This window comes from Babylonia areolata, chromosome 1 (assembly GCF_041734735.1).
Source record: "Babylonia areolata isolate BAREFJ2019XMU chromosome 1, ASM4173473v1, whole genome shotgun sequence".
NCBI classification, from domain to species: domain Eukaryota; kingdom Metazoa; phylum Mollusca; class Gastropoda; order Neogastropoda; family Buccinidae; genus Babylonia; species Babylonia areolata.
In genome coordinates, this window is record NC_134876.1 from 66,019,361 (window position 1) to 66,041,802 (window position 22,442).

General features: G+C 35.7%; 1 protein-coding gene across 1 annotated transcript in view; it reads right to left on the bottom strand.

The window, feature by feature from the left end:
- Window positions 1-5,665: 5,665 nt before the first annotated feature.
- Window positions 5,666-22,442, bottom strand: part of LOC143293152 (tetraspanin-5-like) — a 32,798-nt gene continuing 16,021 nt past the window's right edge. The window contains exons 2-8 of the mRNA XM_076604073.1: window positions 21,287-21,481; window positions 14,346-14,420; window positions 10,309-10,407; window positions 9,799-9,915; window positions 9,358-9,408; window positions 6,672-6,788; window positions 5,666-5,884 (exon numbers count right to left, since the gene is read on the bottom strand). Coding sequence (XP_076460188.1) covers window positions 5,813-5,884; window positions 6,672-6,788; window positions 9,358-9,408; window positions 9,799-9,915; window positions 10,309-10,407; window positions 14,346-14,420; window positions 21,287-21,481 — 726 coding nt within the window. The 3' untranslated portion in view covers window positions 5,666-5,812. The remainder of the gene's footprint in view (window positions 5,885-6,671; window positions 6,789-9,357; window positions 9,409-9,798; window positions 9,916-10,308; window positions 10,408-14,345; window positions 14,421-21,286; window positions 21,482-22,442) is intronic.

A 22,442-nucleotide genomic window follows, 5' to 3' on the forward strand; every position in this document is an offset into this window, starting at 1 on the left:
GATTAAGGCAATGCATGAGAGATGTGCACACACATATACACACAGAGAGAAAACACAGAACAAAGATTTAGTCAGACCATCAAAATAACACATCTTGGGACTGAAAGGGATCTAAGGGACAACAAACAAAGAACACACTGGTTCATAGATAATCTCTAACACTCACTCACTCACTCACACACACACACACACACACATACACACACACACAGAATGAAAACCATTTCTCAGAGCTGCTTTTTTTGTTTGTTTTGTTTTTCCAATAATACTCAAAGGGAAAAGGAATATGGATCAAGGTTGCTTGGAAGCGTGTTGTGTATGCACACACACACACACACACACACACACACACACACACACAAGCAGGTGCTCCTTTTACAGGAGGACAGGTAAGGCACCTGCTGTTTCAAAACTTCCAACAGCCAACAAAACAGCATTGTACACCACAGCATCAACAAATAAAAAAACCAGGGACCATCTGGGGGAGAGAGGGTGGGGGGCGGAACGGCAGGTGGTGATTGAGAATATCGAACAAGCCAGTCATCACAAAATGGGAATAATCATGATGCGGAAAAGTCACAATTTTCAGGTTTGTTGTTTTTTTTTCCTCACATAGAAACAGTTTTACAGCCACAGCTGTGCAGACAGTGTTTCATTTTCTCTTCAACAGACCATTTCTAGACACTGCAGATGAGGGCTGAACCAGCGCAAAAAAATTTCATTTACAGTTGATTCAACCATTATCATAATTGAGGAGAAAAACAAAAACAAAATAAAAGCCACAAGACATCAATAGTGAACAATGGAACATCTTTGCCTGATCACAATGTACAGTGACTGTCTTTTTATGTTCCTTGCAGAGCCCCCTCACCCCCATTTAAACTGTGTACCTCTATCAGTTTATCATGTTTTTCACTAAGTACTACCAACATCACAATTATGATGTTTTCACAGTTACTGAAACTATGGAAACACATTATTCAGTCTGTATTCAGCATGAATGCATGCTGAACGATTTCAGTTTCTTCTTTCCAACAAAGTGCAAACCTGGACTAGAGCTGCCAGCCTCATGACGGAGATAAAAGAAAAATGTTTTAACCTTGATGATACTTCATGTCACTACTAATATCTTCAGTTTAGAATGAAGAAAAAACAAAACAATGCTGGCATACATAATCACAGAAACGTATCTTTTTCTCTGAGTAAAACACAACACACACACTCATGCACAAACAAGCACACATAAAAAAAACATGATAAGAAAATAGAATAAAATCTGCACTCTTTCATCATTCACTTATACTGAGTTCATGTTTTTGGAGCAAACTCACACACACACACACACACTTTCAAATTATTACAGGAAATTTGGTTTTCTCAGTCATGTTAAAGAAAATGTTAGATCAACTGATAACACTTATGGTACCTGACATCCTGTGTGCTCAGAAACTAATAATAGTAATATTATAATAATCAATTAACCAAACTTTAGAAGAAGACATCAATTCATACATCAATTTCTTGGTACATCTCTACACAAAGTTGGGAATGGACTGATGGAGCAAAGGAGTAAGTGTACAATTAAAGTTGATTTCTCTTCTTCACTTGCAACATGTGGTTCTACAACTACCCATCCCCTCCCCCCTCTCTGGAAATCGTCACACTTGCCTCCTCGTCAAACAAACTATCTGACATATCTACTGCTAAACTTATCATCATAAAATTTCTGCAACATTTTGGGTGACAACATCTCAAAGTGATTTTGCAAAAAGTAGTTGTTTAACATGACTTAGGACTTAAGCTAAATTATGACCGTCTTCCATCATTTTGAAAGCATTATCTGAATTTCTGATAGGGGAACTACAAAACACATCCTGCATCAACCATACAAAGTCTGATTAGGTTTTGCTCCTCATGAATAATCAAACCAGACATATCAACCTTTCCCACTGGTGTGTACTGGGAAACAATGATTTAAAAAGAGAGGCAGGAAAATTCCAGCTGTGACAAGCACAGATATATCCATCATTGGGCACTTCACAGCACTTCAGAACTTCATGGAAATTTCCATCATGGGGCACTGAAAGACCTCTTTCAGACCAGACTGAAAATTTTCCATACCAAACACAAAGCCAAAGTGAATTTATAAAAAAAAAGAAAAAAAAAAAGAGAGAATAAAAAGTCTGCAATTCTTTGTTGAATGGTACTGGTCAAAGGTTTTTTTTGAAATTCCAAGACTTTTCCAGACCATGAAGTGCAAAATATATCTTCCCACAATACTTTTCCATACTTCCATGACTGTATGAACCTAGCATGTACATGAAAAGATCCCTGAGACAGAGTACACACAGTACTTTAAGCTTGCAATGAAATTCTGCTTTCTTCAGATCCACTGAAGCTAAGGTCGTCTGTGAAACTATGGGATCCTTCTGTAAAAGAAAAAAAATAGAATCACTCATTGTTTTATGGTCACTTTTCTTTCCCTTTTGTCCATTTTTTCAGTTCTTCACAGACATTCAGAATGTAAAGACTGGGTTATATTATGAAATGTGTGTCAACATGTTTGTCTACTTCTTGTATGCTTTTTGGCACATTTTCAGCAAATCTTATCACATATAATATTCAGAATACAAAAATTAAAAAAGAAAAAAACAAAAAAAACAAAAAAAAAAAAGAAAAAGAAAAAAACAAAAGAAAGTACTTTCCAGTCCATACAGACTTGAAGGTCATTGATAAAAACAAAACCAGTTAAAAAAAACAACAAAGGCTACACTTGGAGACACAATTTTCCATATTCCTTTATACTTTCTGACCTGTAACAGAATTCCATCATTCTCTATCTGCTCACAATGCAGCAGTTCTGTTTTACATGCTAATGGATTATTGGTGTGTTGAGTGGTGAGGAATCCCCAGGGCTGGATTGCAAAAGCAAAGTCAGCAGTGCTATGTTTGCTTAGCAATAGGAATTTTCCTAAGTCTGTGGAGCTAGCACAGACTTAGGAGAAGTCTTTAGGCTAAGCAAACAGTGTTACTAGGATGGTCAACACAAATTATCCCAGGGCTCATAGTTACAAAATGTGTTTTTTTGTTCTTGTTGTTGTTGTTTGTTTGTTTGTTTTTTTAAAAGTGCAACATCATGGGAAAATGAAATGACAACCGTGGTTTGTGTTGATATGATATACACATAGAAAATAATAGATGACTTGTTTCTTTCTGTTATTTTTTTAAAAAAACAACAACAAAAACCCCCAACAAAACTTGAAAAATATACAACAGTTTTCTTTTGGTGAATTTTGAAACGTTAGAACATTTTCTGTCTTTATATTTTTGCTACAAGCAGAGATTGTCTAAAAGAAAGATTGTAATAAATCATTCATTCAGGAAGAACTAAAAATGTGTTTATACATATTTTGTGCATAAGGTTTCAGTAAAGCCATCTGAAAAAAGAAAGAAAAAGAAGATACAATCCAGCCTTGACTGAAAGTTTAGGAAACAGTTCATTCACCTGCGGTACCTTAAATGTCTTGCTTAAGTCATCTGTATCAGTGTATGACAAACCGAATTTATTACATGCTGCCCCCAAAAAGTATGGTGACAGAATTCTTATCTGACTGATCTGGAAAGAAAAATATGCCTATGTGCACCAGGGATATATATATATATATATTTTTTTTTAAGCTAATCAGACACAGAAAGTCATACAGATCGATAATACTGCTTTAACACGTAAACATGAACTGTATTCAGAGACAGAGAAAGTTTCAGTCTCAAGGAGATGTCAAAGTGTGTGGACTGATCCATGTACGCTACACCACATCTGCTGAAGAAGAAGAAAAAAAAAACACAAACAAAAAAACACAAAAAAACAACCCCCCCCAAAAAACCAAAAAAATCAACAACAAACCAACAACAACAAAGGGAGCAGTATCCTGATCTTCACATAAACCAAATGTGCTGATCAGGCCTTGAGCAAGAAGGCAGATATATAGGTTAGCTCATTATAAAGCCAAATTATTTTCTTCAAATTGCTGCTTTTTATATAATATGTCAAAGTGAAACAAATTTTCAAAATATATGAATTATATTGAGAACTTTGAGAGGAACACACACAAGCATCAAATCCAAAGACATGTTCAATTTGTTAGAAAAAAAAAAAAAAAAAAAAAAATCCTTGACAAACTGCTTCATTCATTTTGTTTGTATCACATACTACAGACAAAATTTCTGTTCAAGTCTAAAAAGAAACATTCAGATGGCACATGGACAACAACGGAATTCACATACATGGGCATTCCAGGTATTCAAACACAAGGACCATCCAGGTATCCACATTGGGGCATTGCAGGATCACACAAACAAGAATAGTCCAGGTGTGCTGTTCAAAGAAAAAGAACAGTCCAGGTATATTATTCAAACTCAAGAACAGTTCCCCTCTACCCAAGCATGGACAGTCAAAGTATCTTAATACAATGACAGTCTAAAAAAAAAAAAAAAGAAAAAAAGGTTATTCCTGGAAAATTTGGAGGGTTGACTTCTTTTTTTTCAAGTGTGCAGAAATGGCAGAAGTGACTCAGAAAGAGGACAGAGTTAATGTTGCTCAGATGTTAGTTCTGAAGGTTCTATTCTTCTGTGCATGATCCATGTTATGACATTCTACTGTCACAAATCATGCAGTCAACTTTTCAAAGAGCTTTTTCATACCAAGAATTTCCAATCTCCATTTGGTTTTATGTTTGTTGCAACAATATAATCATGGATAATGAGTGAGTGAAACCAAGAAGACAAAATTTTAATAGTGATGTAAGTGAAGAAAAGGGCTTCTTGGAATAATAATCATGACATGCGTTTTTAAGGTGGTGAATATTTTGTGATAATGATTAGAATAAATCAAGAGTTTTGTGATGGAGAAGTTTGTGCAACAACAATTGTGGTGAATGGTTCTGTGATTCTTTCAGGTGGTGGTGTGGGAAATTAATTTAATGAATGAAAATAATGGGGTGTCACATTTTTGTACTGTAAAAGAATACATATCATGAAGCACAGTTAAGTAGTTCTATTCAACATGGATAATTTCCTTGATGAATTTCTTTTGCACTTACCACATTTACTTTTGTCAAATGACTGGACAAACCTTCACACGTCTGTTTATGATACAGACCACAAATGTCTGAGATCCTTTCATTATTTACTTTTGAGTTGATGACTATATGGGCTTGATTGTCTGGATGAGTTGATTACGAGTCAAAACTTTCAAAAGTTTTCGTTTACAACATGAACAAAGTTACATCTCACCCCCACATCTCACAACAAAAACACACATACCAGCATTAACATGAAGGAAAATAATTCTAAAAGTTGTAAATGCAAATTCAACAACATGATTTGACTTGCACAAAACCAAAATTTTGTAGTCTGATCCCTTTCTTTCCATCCCTTTAAGTTAACTTCACTTATTTTACACACGCACATAAAAAAGCACATCTGAAAGTATCAACAATACATGTGTTTCAATGTCAAAAATCATCAGTCAATAAGCAGATAAAAAAAAAAAGAAAAAAAAAAAAGAGATAACCAGCAACCTGGGCAATACTTTCAGGGTGCTCCAAAATTCTTCATTTCTTTTTCAAGGGAAATTCTGTACACTGTGAAGCTTCTTGGCCACTGCTCTGTGGCCAAAGACAGCCCACGTAAAAAGTCTGTATTGCCACATCACATGCACAGAGGCAGAGCTCCTCACTGCCACAGTGAATCGACAGTCTGTGGTGTTGTCCTGTGAGAACTGAGACATGTCCAACAACTGGAGTCACCAAAACTAGTAGGACCATTTGGCACGCTGCGCATTAATATCACTTCGCAAATTTTGAGCAAAGCAAATCCCCAGAATCTGGAAAAAAAGACACATGACATTGTATAAATAGATGTGAAAAAAAAAATCAGTTTTAAGTGTCAAGCTTTTGAATAAAACAAAATGTTTACAGATGTTCTAAAGCTTCTGGAGTATCATCTTCACTAACAATTCCTTTAAGGTAAGATTTTGTTGTTGTTGTTCCTTGCCATGAATAGCCTTTATTAAGTTTTATTTTCCACACAAACAAATTCTTCATGATAAGATTTTTTTGTTCCTTGCAATGAGTAACCTTTAATTAGTATCATCTTCAATCATAATATAATTATAATATTAATACAAACCAATATGTAAATGGAAACTAAAACCATTAAACTTGCAGTGACCTGTACTGGGAAGCTTCCACATTCATCCCTACCCCCCAAAAAAGCAACCACCACCAAACAGCCCCTCCTCTCCTGTGGTTGTAAGAGATCACAACAGAATAGTCAATGTACAAATCAGTCACAACCCTTTCTTTCTTTGCTCCATTGTAAAGAAAAGAAATGATCATAATCACCATCATGGAGCAAAAACCACAGTGATTTGCATTATGACAAACCAAGCGCTATGCTTTCAATGCAGTTTTCAATGCTTAAAGCCTTCATATTATAAGCATTTATCTGTGTGTATGTTTATTTTAAACATTAACCAAACACTGTCCTTACAATAAAGTTTTGAAAAAAAAAATCAATTTTAGTTTCGTTTTACACTGCAAAGTCAAAGAGAAAAAGACAGCAGACAGGGGAAAGAGCTAAAAAGAAACAAACAAGAGGTAAACATTTACCTGTAACAGTGCTATCCCAACAGCCACCCCAGCAACAGGTATAAGGTTTGACTCCAACCACTTTTCTCCAGCAGGTATACAGCCTGTTGTGTATATCTGAATGTTGCGGTCGTAGTCCTGAGGAGGGAGAAAAAAAATCACCTCTGTTCAGAAATTGAATTAATTATTGACAGACACCAAAGAACAAATACATGAACCTAGATTGAAAAGTAAGACTATGAGTGCACTGAAAATTAAGTATAAATGTGTGCATATATACTAAAAACAGGTGCAATGGCTGAAATGTTAAAGCATTGGACTTTCAATCTGTGGGTCATCAATTTGATACCTGTATCAGCCACAGATGGGTTATGGGTGGGGATTTTTCTCCCTTCCTAGGTCAATACATGTGCAGGTCTGCAAGTGCCTAAATCCATTTGTGTGTGTAAACATGCAAAATATCAAATAAGCACAATGAAGATCCTGTAAATACAGTGTTCGGTGGGTTTTGGAAACACAAATATATACAGTATGCATCCATCTATACAGTAGTCTGATAAAATGGGGGGGCACCACATACGGTTGTCTGTCCTGAGTGTCCCACTCAAGGTTTGACCTGTCCACTCTGAGATGTTGTCCTTCCATTTTTCTTATGCCTTCCTCTTCTCCTTGCTCCCTGTACTGTCCCTGCTGGAAGGTCCTGGCCAGCCATGATAACGCGAGATGTGGCCATACCACTTTAATTTCCTTTTCTTTACAGTGGTCAGTAGATCATAATGTGGCCTAATAACTCGCATGACTCTTTTATGCACTTCATCGCTTGTGACATGGTCCCTGTATATGATGCCAAGGAACTTCGGGAAGCATCTCATCCCTTAGGCCTGTATCTTACTGAATAAGTTATTCTCCAGTTCAGCTGTCAAGTTCCATGTCTTGCAGGCATACAGAAATATGGAAATGACAAGGGAGCACATCAGTCTGACGTTTAAGCTGGGCGTGATGTTGTTGTCATTCCAGATGGGCCTCAGTTTTGTCAGCACTGGTGTTGTCTGAGCTATCTTGGAGAGTATTTCTGGCTTGGATCCTTCATCCAAAATGATTGCTCCAAGATACTTGAAGCTTTGGACCATTTCCAGTTTTTCACTGTTGATTCTGATAATGGTGCTGATGTTGTTGGAGTTGTTGCTCATCAGTTTGGTCTTTTTCACGCTGATCTCCATGCCATGAGCTGCAGGAGTTTTGTCAAGGTATTCCACCAGGTTCACAAGCTCATCTTCATTTCCTGCCAGTCCGTAAGTGTCATCAGCAAAACACAGGTTGGTAATTGTTCTGCCACTAATGCTGACTGTTCCTTTATCATGTTCAAGTGCACCAGTCATGATCCTCTCCAGGAAGATGTTTATCAGAGTGGGAAATAGTAAACAGCCTTGTCGAAATCCAACAGTATACTCTCCCAGAACAGAGTATAGCTGCCAAAATGGATGGATAAAAACAGTCATATACTTGTACTCTATCTAAATGTACATGTATGGGAATTGCGGCCCATGAACACTGAAAAACAGCAACTAAAACTGATTTAGTTTATGAAAACACTGAAGAACAATTCACGTCCTCCGTCCACATGATACTTGTCAAGCAAGTTCTTGTTGTCAAAGCCAGACTATATGCAACTTCTGTTTAAGAAAAGTAAAATTATAGAAAAAAAAAAAGAGAGAGAAACAAGAGAAAACTTCTTTTCCAGAGAGGAGACAAGTATCACAACTTCGCTTTCATGTTGGTGTCATTAGGAGCTGAACATTTTGTTTTTAACTTTCCTCATCAAGGGAAAGGCAGACATCAACCTCCTATCTTTTTCCATTTAAATAAAAGTGGTATACAACAACCTATTTTGCATCCCATTCTTCCATCCTTCTCTCCCTTTGATTTCTTTCATGCCTTTTTTTAAATTTATTTTTTAAAATTTTTAATATGAAAATACTGTTCTTATTTCATGTATCCAATACAAGAATTTGTTTAAGGTAGTTTACACATTCGAACAAATTTGTTGCATCAATCAATGTAATTACTGTATTAATCAAGAAAGAAAGAAAAGCATGCATGTTAGTGAACCTATCAATGATTAAAACAAAACAATCCTATGTATAAATACTCCAAGCTTTTCGTTGAGTGATAAAAAGTTATTCTTTGGGTGAAGAAGATTTGTGTAAACAAGCAGGTAAAAAAAAAAAAAGAAAAAAAAAAGGGCGTTGCAAACTGTTCTTCATGAATCTTTCATTTCTTTGGTAATGAACATTGTTCTTCATACAACCACATTTACTGACAGAGAGATAGAATGAGGGGGTGGGAGGGTGAGGGGGGTGTTAGGAGTGAAAGAGAAAGAAGGAGAGGGGGGAAAAGAGAAAGAGACTGATACAGAGAAACAGAAAAGTGATAATGTTCTGTGTAAACAAACAGGTAAAATGAGTGATTTTACACTATGGCAAATCATTCTTCAGGGATTTTGGCAATGAACATTATTCTTCATACAACTACATTCACTGACGGAAAGAGAGAGAGAGAGAGAGAGTGAGAGAGAGAGAGAGAGAAGAGAGCGAGAGAGAGAGAGGGAGGGAGAAGAAATGAGAGAGAAAGTGAGAAACAGAAAAAGAGACCAATACAGAGACACAAAAAATCAGGCAGCCAGAGACAGAGAAAAGTAATCACTTACGTGAGTCAACTTCATCATATCGTACCCACAATGTCTGTTCACCATAATCTCCTGGGAAAAACAACAACAGAATCCTCATTAACAAGTTATAATGGAAGTCAAATGACAGAAAAGGTAATGTCATACACAGTATGAAATACAGCATCCATTAAGCAGAGTGAATTATGAGACTTCTGAAATCTGATGGTGAACTGATCTTGGTTAAAATCTGATGGTCAACTGATCTTGGTTAAAGGTCATACTTTGTAAACTTTGATCATGAAATCATCTTACTTAATCTTCATACTTATATTATGATGGTGAATCAGAAAATGTTTACATGAGGTATACTTTTTAACATAATTTTCTTTTACCCCATTACTGACATTAGAAGGACACACACACACACACACACACAAACGTCAAAGGCAGACAAGAAAGTGGACATATCCATTTACTAACATCTGTGTGTTTGCAGCATGAGAAGGGCACTCCACAGGCTTCCACTCCTGGTGAAGTGCAGTTGAAATACACATTGGCCTCCCAGTCTTCGTATCGATGGACTCCACAGCAGCCCAACTGAAACAGAAAACATCCCATGAAGCAAATGACTTACATCTCACGTATCTCACTGAACAATCACACTGCTAAACATGTATCTGACTGTGGAGACAATCAAAGTAATCATCATATGTAAATACAAGTATCGTCATGACACATGACATAAATTCATGGTTATTTATATGTGAGATTGCATCATCATTCCTACAAGGAAAACTTTTGAAAATGAATAATGACAACCAAAGCTGGGAGGCTGTAGGAGGGGGCAGGGGCAATATGGTCAAACACATGAAAGCTCACTTGTCACAGATCATGCATGTGGTGAAGATGGGAGTTGCTGTTCATGAACGCAGGAAAGAAGAAGAAGAAAGAAAAGAATAGCAGAGAGTGTGACAACAGCAGTGTACCCACCCAATCCTGCTGCACCCAGTCCACCAGGTTCTGGAGATCTGCATCGTCCCTGTAGTTCACTATCATGTTCCTTGCCTGACTCTCCATCTGGTCTCTCACCTGTCATTCAGTCAAGAGGTGAGTGTCAACAACTTCACGTTGCAAAAACCATCTTTAATAAAACACATAATTCACAACATGATATCATGAAAAATACAAAGAACACACACACACATATACAATGGAATTTCATTTTTGAACAACTATTGCTACATCTTATTATAATTCCTGTACACACATAGTAATTTAATATGTACATCTAATCATGAATGTAACCACATACCATACACAATTACACATAAGAAAATCATATTCATAAACATCAACCATCATATTTTATTCACATCAAATTTCCTGATGAAATGCATCAATATCAGGAAAACATTACATGAGACATCAATACATTTATGTTGCATAATGCATAAAAAATTGATAACTGTTATGTCATAAGAATAATTCCTAGAAAAATAAAGAGTCAATAATTTCACAAATGGATAATTTTATGTTGTTGTTGTGACATAATCAAACTGGTCCTCCCAAAGGAAGAAATCTGTTAAATGTTCTCCCACTGTTTATCTGTACGTAAGAGCAGACCTAAACAACAACTGGCATTATATCAGGTTTCTTCCAGTTTATCTGTATGTATGAGAATACCTAAACAACAACAACTGACATTATATCAGGTTTCACTTCATTAATCTTGCTCTTTCTAATGCTTCCAATTTTCTGTTGACATAGGCACCAGTGCAACACTCAATGAGAGTGACACACACCACTTTCATCAAAGCCTCCAGATGTTGGTGTGAGCAATGACCATAAACCATGAAACAATTTGGCTGACTCATGCTTTGCCGCTTCAGCAATAATCACGAACCTTTGACACTAATCAGAGGACACTAGTACAAATTAATCCATCTACTGGAAACTGTAATCACAAAATGTGAGAAGATATCAGCATCATAAGATTCTTACATCTGCCACTTTTCATGGTCAAATAATCACTATTTTAACCAAACACAAACACACATGCTCAAAGAGTTGTTTTGTTTTGATCAAACATGCAAAATACAGATTTAACCAGTTCAGTGCCAGAGAATATTGTGAAAAAAAGCTCTCCCCTTGCTTGGAAAGTCTGAGGATTCTGGGGTAAGAAAAAAAATCAAATACAAAAACTATTGTAGGTACAGAAAGAAAGTAAACATTTTTGTCAAGAAAAATGAATACAGATTCTGAATCTGGGCTTTTATCACAATTACTTTGAAGATAACTGTTCAGGCATTTGAAAGTGAAGACAATAATTTTTGTGTGCAACAAAAAAGTCTATTTCCACCTTCACAGAATGGCATTCATGAGGAAAACAAACAAAATACAGTTGGAAATATCATGCCTATTGTCAGATTATACCTGTAGAAGAAATTAAAATAGTCTATAAGTTTATGAAAACAAATCACACCACGTGCAGATATGTAAGTGAAAAACTCTCCCAACAATCATTACAATGACAAACGTGAATACAGTTAACCTAAAAGTCAATCATGTTCTCAGAAACTGAGCAGTCAAGTTTTTTGACAGCTAGGAATTTTCCCCAGTATTTGGGTGAAGTTCTTTGATGACACTCCCTCCAGGTTGCACCTGGGCCGATTCAAGTGTCTTCTATATATACGATTTGCCTCCACTTCAAACAGGTCAACCATCTGATTCAGTGACAAAAAGTGTTAGAACTAAAAGCAATTGTTTCTTGTTCATTGCACTTTCAAACCTATGTTTCATGAAAATTGTGGAGCATTGGCGGTTGTCTATTTCCAGAAGTATGCATTGAAATAACAGTTCACTGACGTCCAACTGCAACGCCCACTTCCACACCCATGGCTGGCATTGGACCTATCGTCTTAGTACTCTTGAATGAATTTGCATCAAATGGGCTGTCAGTTTTGTCACTGTTGTCATTCACCTTTAGTGTTCAAGCCAATCACCATCATTACAGCTATCAATAATCATAAGCACAGCTTGCAAAATCATGTAAATCCACTGATTGTTACCACTCTGTTTACAGGACAAAGTTTTCAACATCTATTTTTATTTGCACATGATGCAACCTTCTTTCTATGCACATTCCACGTAGTCCAGTTAGCAAATCATTATCAAGAAGAAAGGGGTCTTCTACCTGATGTATGTTCAGTTGAAAAGTATTTCCAGACAAATCAGACTAACCATTCAGAGTCTGTTTATTTTCATTGAACCAAAATCCAGTGAAGGTAAACTCAGAACATATGCAATACATCTGTGAACATCTTATAAGCACTATGGCAACACTTTATGCAGACATCAGCTGACGTTTTATAGGCACTGAATTGGTTAAAAGACATGCACACAGACATACAATCTATCAATTGACATGTAAAGATCTGGAAATAGGCTTTATGAATTTACAAACACATTCAACTTCAAAAGAAAAGAAATGAAAAATACAGATTCAAACTTCAGCAACTATAACAAGAGAGGCAATGCCTTCAACATTCAAGACTCACTTGTGACAAACACTTTATCCAACAAAGGAATCACAAGGAAAAAAATCGTTAAAAGTGTGTGCTGTAGTCAATATTATGAAATCAAACAAACAAATAAACAAAAAAGAAAGAAAGAAAGAAAAAAAAGGTGCAGGAGTGGGGTTGTATCCCCAGTGTAAAGCTAGGAAGCAAAATGACAATTCACAGGGCCAAAACACACCTTCCAGTCACATCCAAAATTAATACTTAACGTTAGCATGATAAATGGATTACTCTATTTCAGGTGATAACACTGTTGAAATCAGGTTATTTCAATAATTTTCAATTATCTAAGAAGGTCCTGGTAAAGAAGAACAGACCAGTGTTATTTCCATGTTAGGAGTCTGCACTTCAAACAAACTAAACCCCCTAAAAAAACAACAAAAACAAAAAATATATACATATATACATATATATACATACATACATACATATATATATATATATATATATATATATATATATATATATATATATATATATGTCACACTTTTTTGCGTCCACTGGAAATGGACACCAAAAAAACCTCTTCAAAGGCACATACACAGTTCAAACAAAATATAACTATTTCAAAGGCAATGTTCTCGGCAAAATGAAAGAAGATCTGCTGATTTTTGTGGTTAATCGTGGATACAAATAATTCAGTAAGTTTTTAGCCATGATACGCACTATGCAGAAATCCTCCTCAATAAAATTCAGTAGGCTCCTTCCCTTTCTTTCAATGACATATCGCACATGCTAACTAATGAATATTCATGAAATTGTGGTTTCCTAAAAAACAAAACCAAAAAAAACACCACCTTGGGTGAATGTAGATAGTGTAAGATCTTCACACTGAGTGTACACTCAAACGCTTTTCTATGCCCAGAGTGATATTTCAAAATGTAATGTTTTACTTTTAGATTCCATTTTATGAAAATTAATTCCTACAGTATAACTGGATTAACTTCCCATTGGAAAAATGGTGACAATATCATTTGTTCTGATCTTTAAATTTTATATTGTCTTCAGACTCAAAATAAATAAATAAATAAAAAGACTGAAACTCACAAACATTAGATATTCCTTATAATTATTTTGACCTTTATTGCATAGCAACCATGGAACTACTGATAAAAACAAACAACAAACAAACCAGTGGTGTATACAAAACTGAACACTCACACACACACAAAACAATGAAACAAAAACAAAGAAGATCAATAATATGAAACATTATTTTCTGAAGTATTATTCAATGAATTTACAAAGCACACACATCAACATGCACCATCACACATACATACACACAAAAAACTTGAAAAAACAGGCTACACAAAGATATGCAAGTACATTCACACACATGCCCCCCCCTCCCCACGCACGCATGCACACACACACACACACACATACACACACTCATACATGTACGTACACTTAAACACCCAACTAAAAGAAAATAAAACAACTTACCCAGTCTTTATATACAAAACCCAGGATCCCCAACAACAGCTCCAGCACAAATATAATGCTCAAGGCGATCATAAACTGAAACATATGACAGCCAGTGATCAGTGTTAACAGGGTGACACAGACGTAATAAACACACACACACACAGACAATAAAAGCCAGAAAACATCAAGGCTGCACACTGTTAGTAGTTGCTAGCCCAATAAAGAGCAAAACAGAAGAAAACAGACACAAGTACATAGTGACACACTACACACACACATTCACAGACTGAGACAGAAAGCAGACAGACAGACTGGGCAACACACACTACACACACCGAAAGTGTATGCCCCAGATTCTATCGTTTATATCAAATTACTCACACACAAGATTTCTTACTGATCACTAAACAAATCAGAACAGTTATCTTCTACATCTATCTCTCTCAATCATTTCTTCCAAGGCTTTTTTTCTCCCTTCTTATTTTCTAAATGTATTTATTTATGTTTAAAAAAATTTTTTTTTTAAAGACATGGACATTAAAACAGTACACACAGAATATCTAACAAATAACCTCTCAGGAAAAAAAAAGTACTTAAACAAAACATGAAGAACAATTTCAGGAAATAGTAAATATGATATATAAAACAAGGCAGAAAAAAGACAACAATTTATCCTAAACCATAAAGAATAAACAGCTTTCTGTACAATTACTAAAAATCAATCTGTCTGTCTGAATAAATGAACTTTCAATTTCCAGATACATTATATAATATATACACATAAAACCAGTATCTAACAACTCTCTTTCCCCTGTTCATACAGTGATATACTGTGCCATGCCACATGACCTATCATGTCATGAAACATTTCTTCTGATCAGTTTGAGGAAGATTTTGCGAGCGATAACAACATAACCATAACTGCATAAGTCTGTTCCGTTTCATATACATAACTTTCACTGATTTATTATTTTTTTTGCACTTCAATCATTTCTACATCTATTGTTTCCTGTGCTCCTGCATCACATAACTAAATAACAACACAACTGTAAGACTATTCTGTTTCATTTAACTAAAATGGTAATTTTTACTGACCTCTTTTTCACACTTCTGTTCATAGTTGTTTATTTTTTTTGTCTGTGCTTTAGCATCACCATACTGAACCATAATAATAATAATAATAATAATGGATACTTATATAGCACACTATCCAGAAATCTGCTCTAGGTGCTTTACAAAAACGCTTTTGATAACATAAAACATTATATCTATGTTACATACACACACCAAAATGTGACCACACACACACACACACACACACACACACGCACGCACACACACACACACACACTGCATACATACATTTGAACATACATGTGTATCTAACAGCTACCCTAACACATACGCACACATAGGCAGGCACAAACTTACATAAACACACGCACACACAATACACATTCATATACATGCATGTAGTTGTGGACCTGCCACAATTGAACTTATTGCTGAGGGAAAAGGTGAGTTTTGAGACGAGATTTAAAAGATGCGAGGGAATCAGAATGACGGAGGTTATCAGGGAGCTTGTTCCACATCTTTGGCGATTGAAAAGAAAACGATCCATGTAATGGCCTTTTCATATTCATTCTATAGCTACACATTTGGCTAAAATTCCGTCTGCAACTAGTTAAGAATAAACAACACACACATATATATGTATATATATATATTCCTGTAAAAAGTTACTTAATGTTAAAAACTATCACAGTATCAGTAAAAACAATATATAACATCCAGTTTTCACACACTGACTTGCTCTCTTCTTCGTAAACAACACATATTTTAGATTCTGCAAAAATAAAAGATTTTATTTTATTTTATTTTTTTTTATCGCACACGCATCCCACAAAATCCCTAGAGCAAATCGATGTTCATTGTGTATTTCTTCTCTTTTCTGTGTGGGCATGTGTGTGTGTGTGTGTGTAAGCATGTGGGCATGTGTGTGTGTGTGTGTGTGTGTGTGTGTGTGTGTGTGTGTGTGTGTCCAAAATCGGTTTTTAATTTTTGTAATATGCTCAAAGGAGGCAAAAAAGTCATTTTAGCTGTAAGTAAGATGATTAGATTTGCAAATGTTGCCTAGTTATACTTTTGGAGTTCAAAGACATTTGTGTTTTCTCAACTTTTATGTGACATTGTTGTGTATTTGGAAATGTTTGTTCTGGGCATGAAAAGTTTATTTAGCAGTATTCCTCCATACTCCAATAGGAGTGAAAGGATAATTAAAACTTGTGTGTGTGTGTGTGTGTGTGTGTGTGTGTGTGTGTGTGTGTGTGTGTGTGTGTGTGTGTGTGTATTTCTATATAAAAGATATGTATACAGTGTGAGACAAACACCCATGCATGCATGTGTGAACACACATCTTAACTGACCAAATAAACTGACCCAACCACCAAACTAAACACCAAACTAACATCCATCTGCAAAAATATAACAGCAAGCAAAGCCCTGAGGACACTTATTTTGATAACAGAGACACATATCTAAGCCCAAGATATCCCCTGGCTTTGAACTATATATATAATAATAAAAGGGAACGGTTCCTGAACACTGTGAGGAAGGAGCATAAAGTGCATGCATACTATTCACAAGCCACAAATCAATACGGAAGTAAGTGAAATGGGTAGCACTGTCTGTGGTTTGGCATGGTCTGTTACTGATGCTGACAGGGTTAGCAGCACCCTTGCCAAGTCATATCCTATGCTGGTGGGCCGGGCAGGTCTCAAAGTTTCTGAAGTACCATCCAAGGTCTCCCTGTCAAAACTGTCCCCTGGCAATTTTTTTCCCAGTTAGCCACAGATTCCTCTTGCCCTTTCTGAGTTCTCTCTTGCTCTCACTGAATACCCAGTTTCCCCAACCCACCTTTCTGTCTGAGTGTCTCTCTCTTTCTCTTTCTTAAACACTCACTTACTTACCCCAAACCTACTCTTGCCCCTTTCGTGTTTTGAATTGTAGCCTAGTAGCCAATTTCCATTAAAATAATTAATTTCTCTCTCTTCATGACACACTTAAAGACACAGTGACACTCTCCTTGTTGAGCTGTTGTCGCCATGGTGGGCGGACATGTTTTGTTTCACTCTGGCAATGGGCCTATGCTACTGCTTGAGATGGATAATTTTCCTTTGCTTTTTATTTGCAACCATTTCATTAATTTTGAATATTTGAATGTGTTTGTTATATTTATGCACTTTTTACATGCGTGTGTGTGTTTACATGCACAAGTGTTGGAAGTTTTTCAATGGAACCACAAATTGCTGGACCTGTATGTTTTCTTTCACTTTTGTGGCTTTTGCTTTGTGATTCACATTTTATTTTGTGGTTCACAGGCAACATTGGCTGAATTGATCTTTCGCTGAATGACCAGTGATGTTCTTTGTGGCAGTGCAACGCAGATACTGTTTCACTGTGAAACAGCAAAGAAAAACCCGTTTTGCATTTTTGCAGTTTTTCATTGCTTGTGTTTAAATTTTTTTTTTTTTTTTTTTTTTTACATCATCCCCTTTTCTTAATTCAATATATTCATTACCCATCATCTTATTTTGTTTTACTTTTGCATATGTTTTGTGTAAATTATGACACATACTATGGATTTGTGGCCATCAAAGGATGGTCTATCAGTTGCGTTTCTTAATATTAATAACTTACAAAATAAATTAGCTGATGCTGAATGTCCCAGAGACAGGTTTATGTGTATTTATTCACCACAGTATTCAGTTTAAACGAGTTCAGCTTCATGATCACAACAATACTGAATCAATCTGGATCAAAATTAATTTGAAAAAACCCCCAACAAAACCAATTCTTCTGGGTTTCATGTATAGAAATCCAGCTGAACATGCAAAGTGGATAGAAAATTTCGCTTCGGTGATGGAAGAAATATTCTTGCATTCAGATTAGGTGATACTGCTGTGTGATTTCAATATTGATTTACTTAAAATAAATGTAACAAAGCCTGGACACATTCATTTAGATCATTTCAGTTTGTTGAGTTGATTGCTAAGCCCACAAGAATATCAGCAACACCAAAAACTCTTATAGATCACATTCATACTTATATTAGCTATAAAAATAACATATTGGAAGTATGCTTGCCAGACTATGGTTGTAGCGATCAGTATCCAGTTTGCCTTACACAGTCAAAAAAAAGAGAGTAAAAATCCCAAAGAATGGTAATAAATTTGTCACTTACAGATGCTTTTTACATTTTGACAAAGATAAAGTCCTACATGATTTAAACAACTCATGTTTTTCTTGGGTATACCAGTTTATAACTCCTGATAAGGCCTCTGAAGTTTTGTACCATAACTTTTGAAATATTTATGATAAGCAGGCACCATATAAATCCAAACATATTAGAGACAATCCTAAGTTACCCTGGCTGTCCAAACACCTTGTTGATGCCATGACTTTGCACGACTTCTTTCTGTCTAAAGGCTCTATGGAAGAATTTTAAGAAACAAAAATCTTGTCAACCATTTCAAACTTCTAGCTAAAGTCCAGCATTTTTGATACCTTGTTGTTTCTTCTAAATCTGACAGCAGGTCAATCTGGAATGTCATTAACCAGTAAACAAGTAACAAGATTAATGTAAAATCCACTTTAGTAAGCTAGTTACTAATCTGCATCCAGAAGATCTTAAGACTCGCTTTTGTGAAATAGCTAATTTTACAGTAAGATCTGATTCTAGTGATAGGTGTGTACTGAATAATCTTGAAAAGTTAAAAGAATTTTGTGTGTCATAACATATATATCTTCTGACCTGAACATCCCACTAATGTCCATTCATGAAGTTTGTAATGCTTTAATTCACTTGAAACAAACAAGCACTCGTGGACTAGATGGTATTGATGGTAAAATTCTAAAGACTGCTGCTCCTTTTATTTCTGAAACATTCATTTATGTTTTTAACCTGTGTATAAACATCTATAAGCGAAAATAATTTCCCCAAACATTCAAATTTGCAAAAATCATTCTTCATAAATTCATAAATCTAGTGACTGTACTTCTAACTACAGAAATATTTCTATTTAATCTGTTGTCGATAAACCTTTAGAAAATCACATCAGAAAGCATTTCCTTAGTCATTTTGAAAAATTTGATCTGTTTCATCTTCACCAGCTGGGATTTAGGAAACACCACTCATGTCACACTGCACTACTGACTAACCAAGTTAGTTGATAAATGGCTTACTAACATAAATGATAATATTTATAATCACTGGGGTTGTCTTTGTTGATTTTGCCAAAGCCTTATGTAACAGAACACACTCTTCTTCTGAAAAAACTTAAACAATATGAATATGGCCTATCAAGTGACACACTAGAACTTATCTGTTCATTCCTGGATAAAAGAGAACAACTGGTGCTGGTCAATGGGCATAAATCTTCTCTTATGCTAGTGGTGTACCTCAGGATTCTGCCCTTGGACATATACTATTTTCCATTTATATCAAAGATCTGCCCCTATCTTTGACAGCTCTGTGAAATGTTCACAGATAACACAACCCTGCATGCTGGTAATATAAAAGGGATGAAATATGTGCATCATTTCAAACAAATATTAATTAATTAGTAGAATGGTATGAGTTAAACCATGCTGAAACCCACATAAAACAAAATACATGTTAACCACCAGATAAAAGTGTCAGAACATCTTGGGTATTTGTCTTCCCCTGTTCATCAATGGAGTTGAGTTCCATAAAGTTTTAAGGGTAGTAACTGACAACCTCTTGTGGGCTGAACATGTAGGAATAATATGCAATACTCTCTCTAAAAAGATCTATCAGCTATCCAAGGTAAAACATTTCCCAGATATCCATTCCCGTAAAATGTTTTTCCATGCCTTCATTGAATCTCATGTATTATGCATCCATTGTCTGGGATCTTGCAACTGTAAATATACTGGAAATTCTGCAAAGTATTTACACAGACATGCTCTGATATTAGTTTTACTAAAATCTTCTTCCTTGTCCTTTACAGACTATACCATGATGGACATTCTTCCAATGAAACTGGAACTCAATATATAACAAAGCAGTTTTTATGTTCAAAATATTATCTGGTTGTGCTCCACCATCAATTACTAGTTCCTTTCATTTTAATATTAATCACCATGCTCATAAGTTAATGCTGCCTCTTCCTAGAATTGATCTTTTGAAATCCAGCCTCATATTCTGGTGGTTCACTCTGGAACAATATTCCATCCTCTCTGCATTTATAACCACACCTCATTAAACAAATTTTAAAATGCATATCATTCTCACTTAATAACCCAATGAAAGAAGTTTCCGACACCTTCAATGATTTTGTTCAAAATTCTCTCATCCTCTTGCTTTGTCTTTCTGCTTTGGTCTGTCTGCAACTGCAGGAATATATACATGTGAATATTTACGCATGTATTTGTGTGTATCCAAATGTCCCATGTGTACTTCATCATTGTCATCATCAACATCATCATAAATATCATCATCATCTATCTCTTTCTCTCTCTCACTGTATTACAACCATATATGTCATACATTTTTGTCATGAATGCAAGTATTATGATTATATGTACCTGTAAATGTTTACTGTGTATTTGAGTGTCATGCTTGTATTTCCACAGTGTTTTCTTATTTTGTGAATATTTTGATTTCATTTCTCTTTGCCCTGACGGCTGGATGTAAAAAAGCATATATATAATAATAATATCCTTGCTTATTCCACTTCCATCATCAAAAAAGAGTTTGTGTGTTCGTTCACATAGGCAGATTTATCACTGTCTCCATCTCATTGTTGGCACATCTAAAGTACTAATCAAAACCAAAGCATAAACTTATCTACTGGAATTCTTTCGAAACAACTACCAAAATGATTACACACACACACACACACACACACACACATGTGCATTCGCACACAACTCACAAAGAGAAGTAGACAGGTGTTTTCCCTGAGAGAGCCAACACAGCCAGCAAAACCAATGACGAACATGGTGAGGCCAGTGACAATGAAGACGAGAGCGGGGTCCAGAGCAATGTTGGTCAGTTTGCTGAAGTTGGCCAGCGTGTCCTTTTCTGCCCATGCCCACAACCCTATCGCCAGCAGCGCCCCACCAAATAACTGAAAACACACACATGCACACAAATTGAAAAAAGGTCTGGTCTTCTCTTGTCTTAGGGAGGTAGAGAGGGAGAATGGGAGAATGAGAGAGCTGGAGGGAGGAAGGCATGGAGATATATATATATATATATATATATATATATATATATATATATATACACATACACACATACACACACACACACGTGTGTGTGTGTGTGTGTGTGTGTGTGTGTGTGACACACAGAGAGGAGACAACAAAAATCTATATCAGTGTGGGTTAAACACAAACTTATACATGTGCTTTTTTTTTATATGCTTCCATCTTCCACAAGGATGCAAAGAAGAAAACAACAACCATAAAACAGAAGGGAAAGAAAAGGAGAGTGAGAGAGAGACACACACACAGAGCTATAGACAGAGAATGAGACAAGAGAAGACAAGACAAAATCTTTATTATCAAGGGTAACACTATCTAGATAACTGATAAGAAAGTAACATGCTTTTTTACATCCAGCCCTCACCCTAGAGAAGGAATACAGCTAAAGAAGCGATAATGAGTAAAAGGAAGAAAAAGAAATCAAAATACAATCAAAACACACACACATGATTATAATTTTTATATATACAGAACAGAATAGGAGGAGGATGACAAAGAGGAGAAGAAGAAAAAGATCAAAAGATGGAAGAGAAGAAGATGACACAATATGTTCAGTGCAAAATGATAGAATGAATATCACAAATGAAAATACATGTAGTACAAAATAAAAGCAGACAATTTTCAATAGGAAAATCTAAGGGAAGGGGAGGGGCGGGGGTTGGGGGCGGGGGAAGAAAAAAAAAAGAAAGAAAAAAAAAAAGAGGTAGTGTTGTTCGTACAAAACAGAAGAAAAAAGTCGAACTGAACAACTACTGAGGTACAACAACAATATATAAACCAGATTATCAATGGACCAGTAAAGTGGTGTCAGTGAAAAAATGC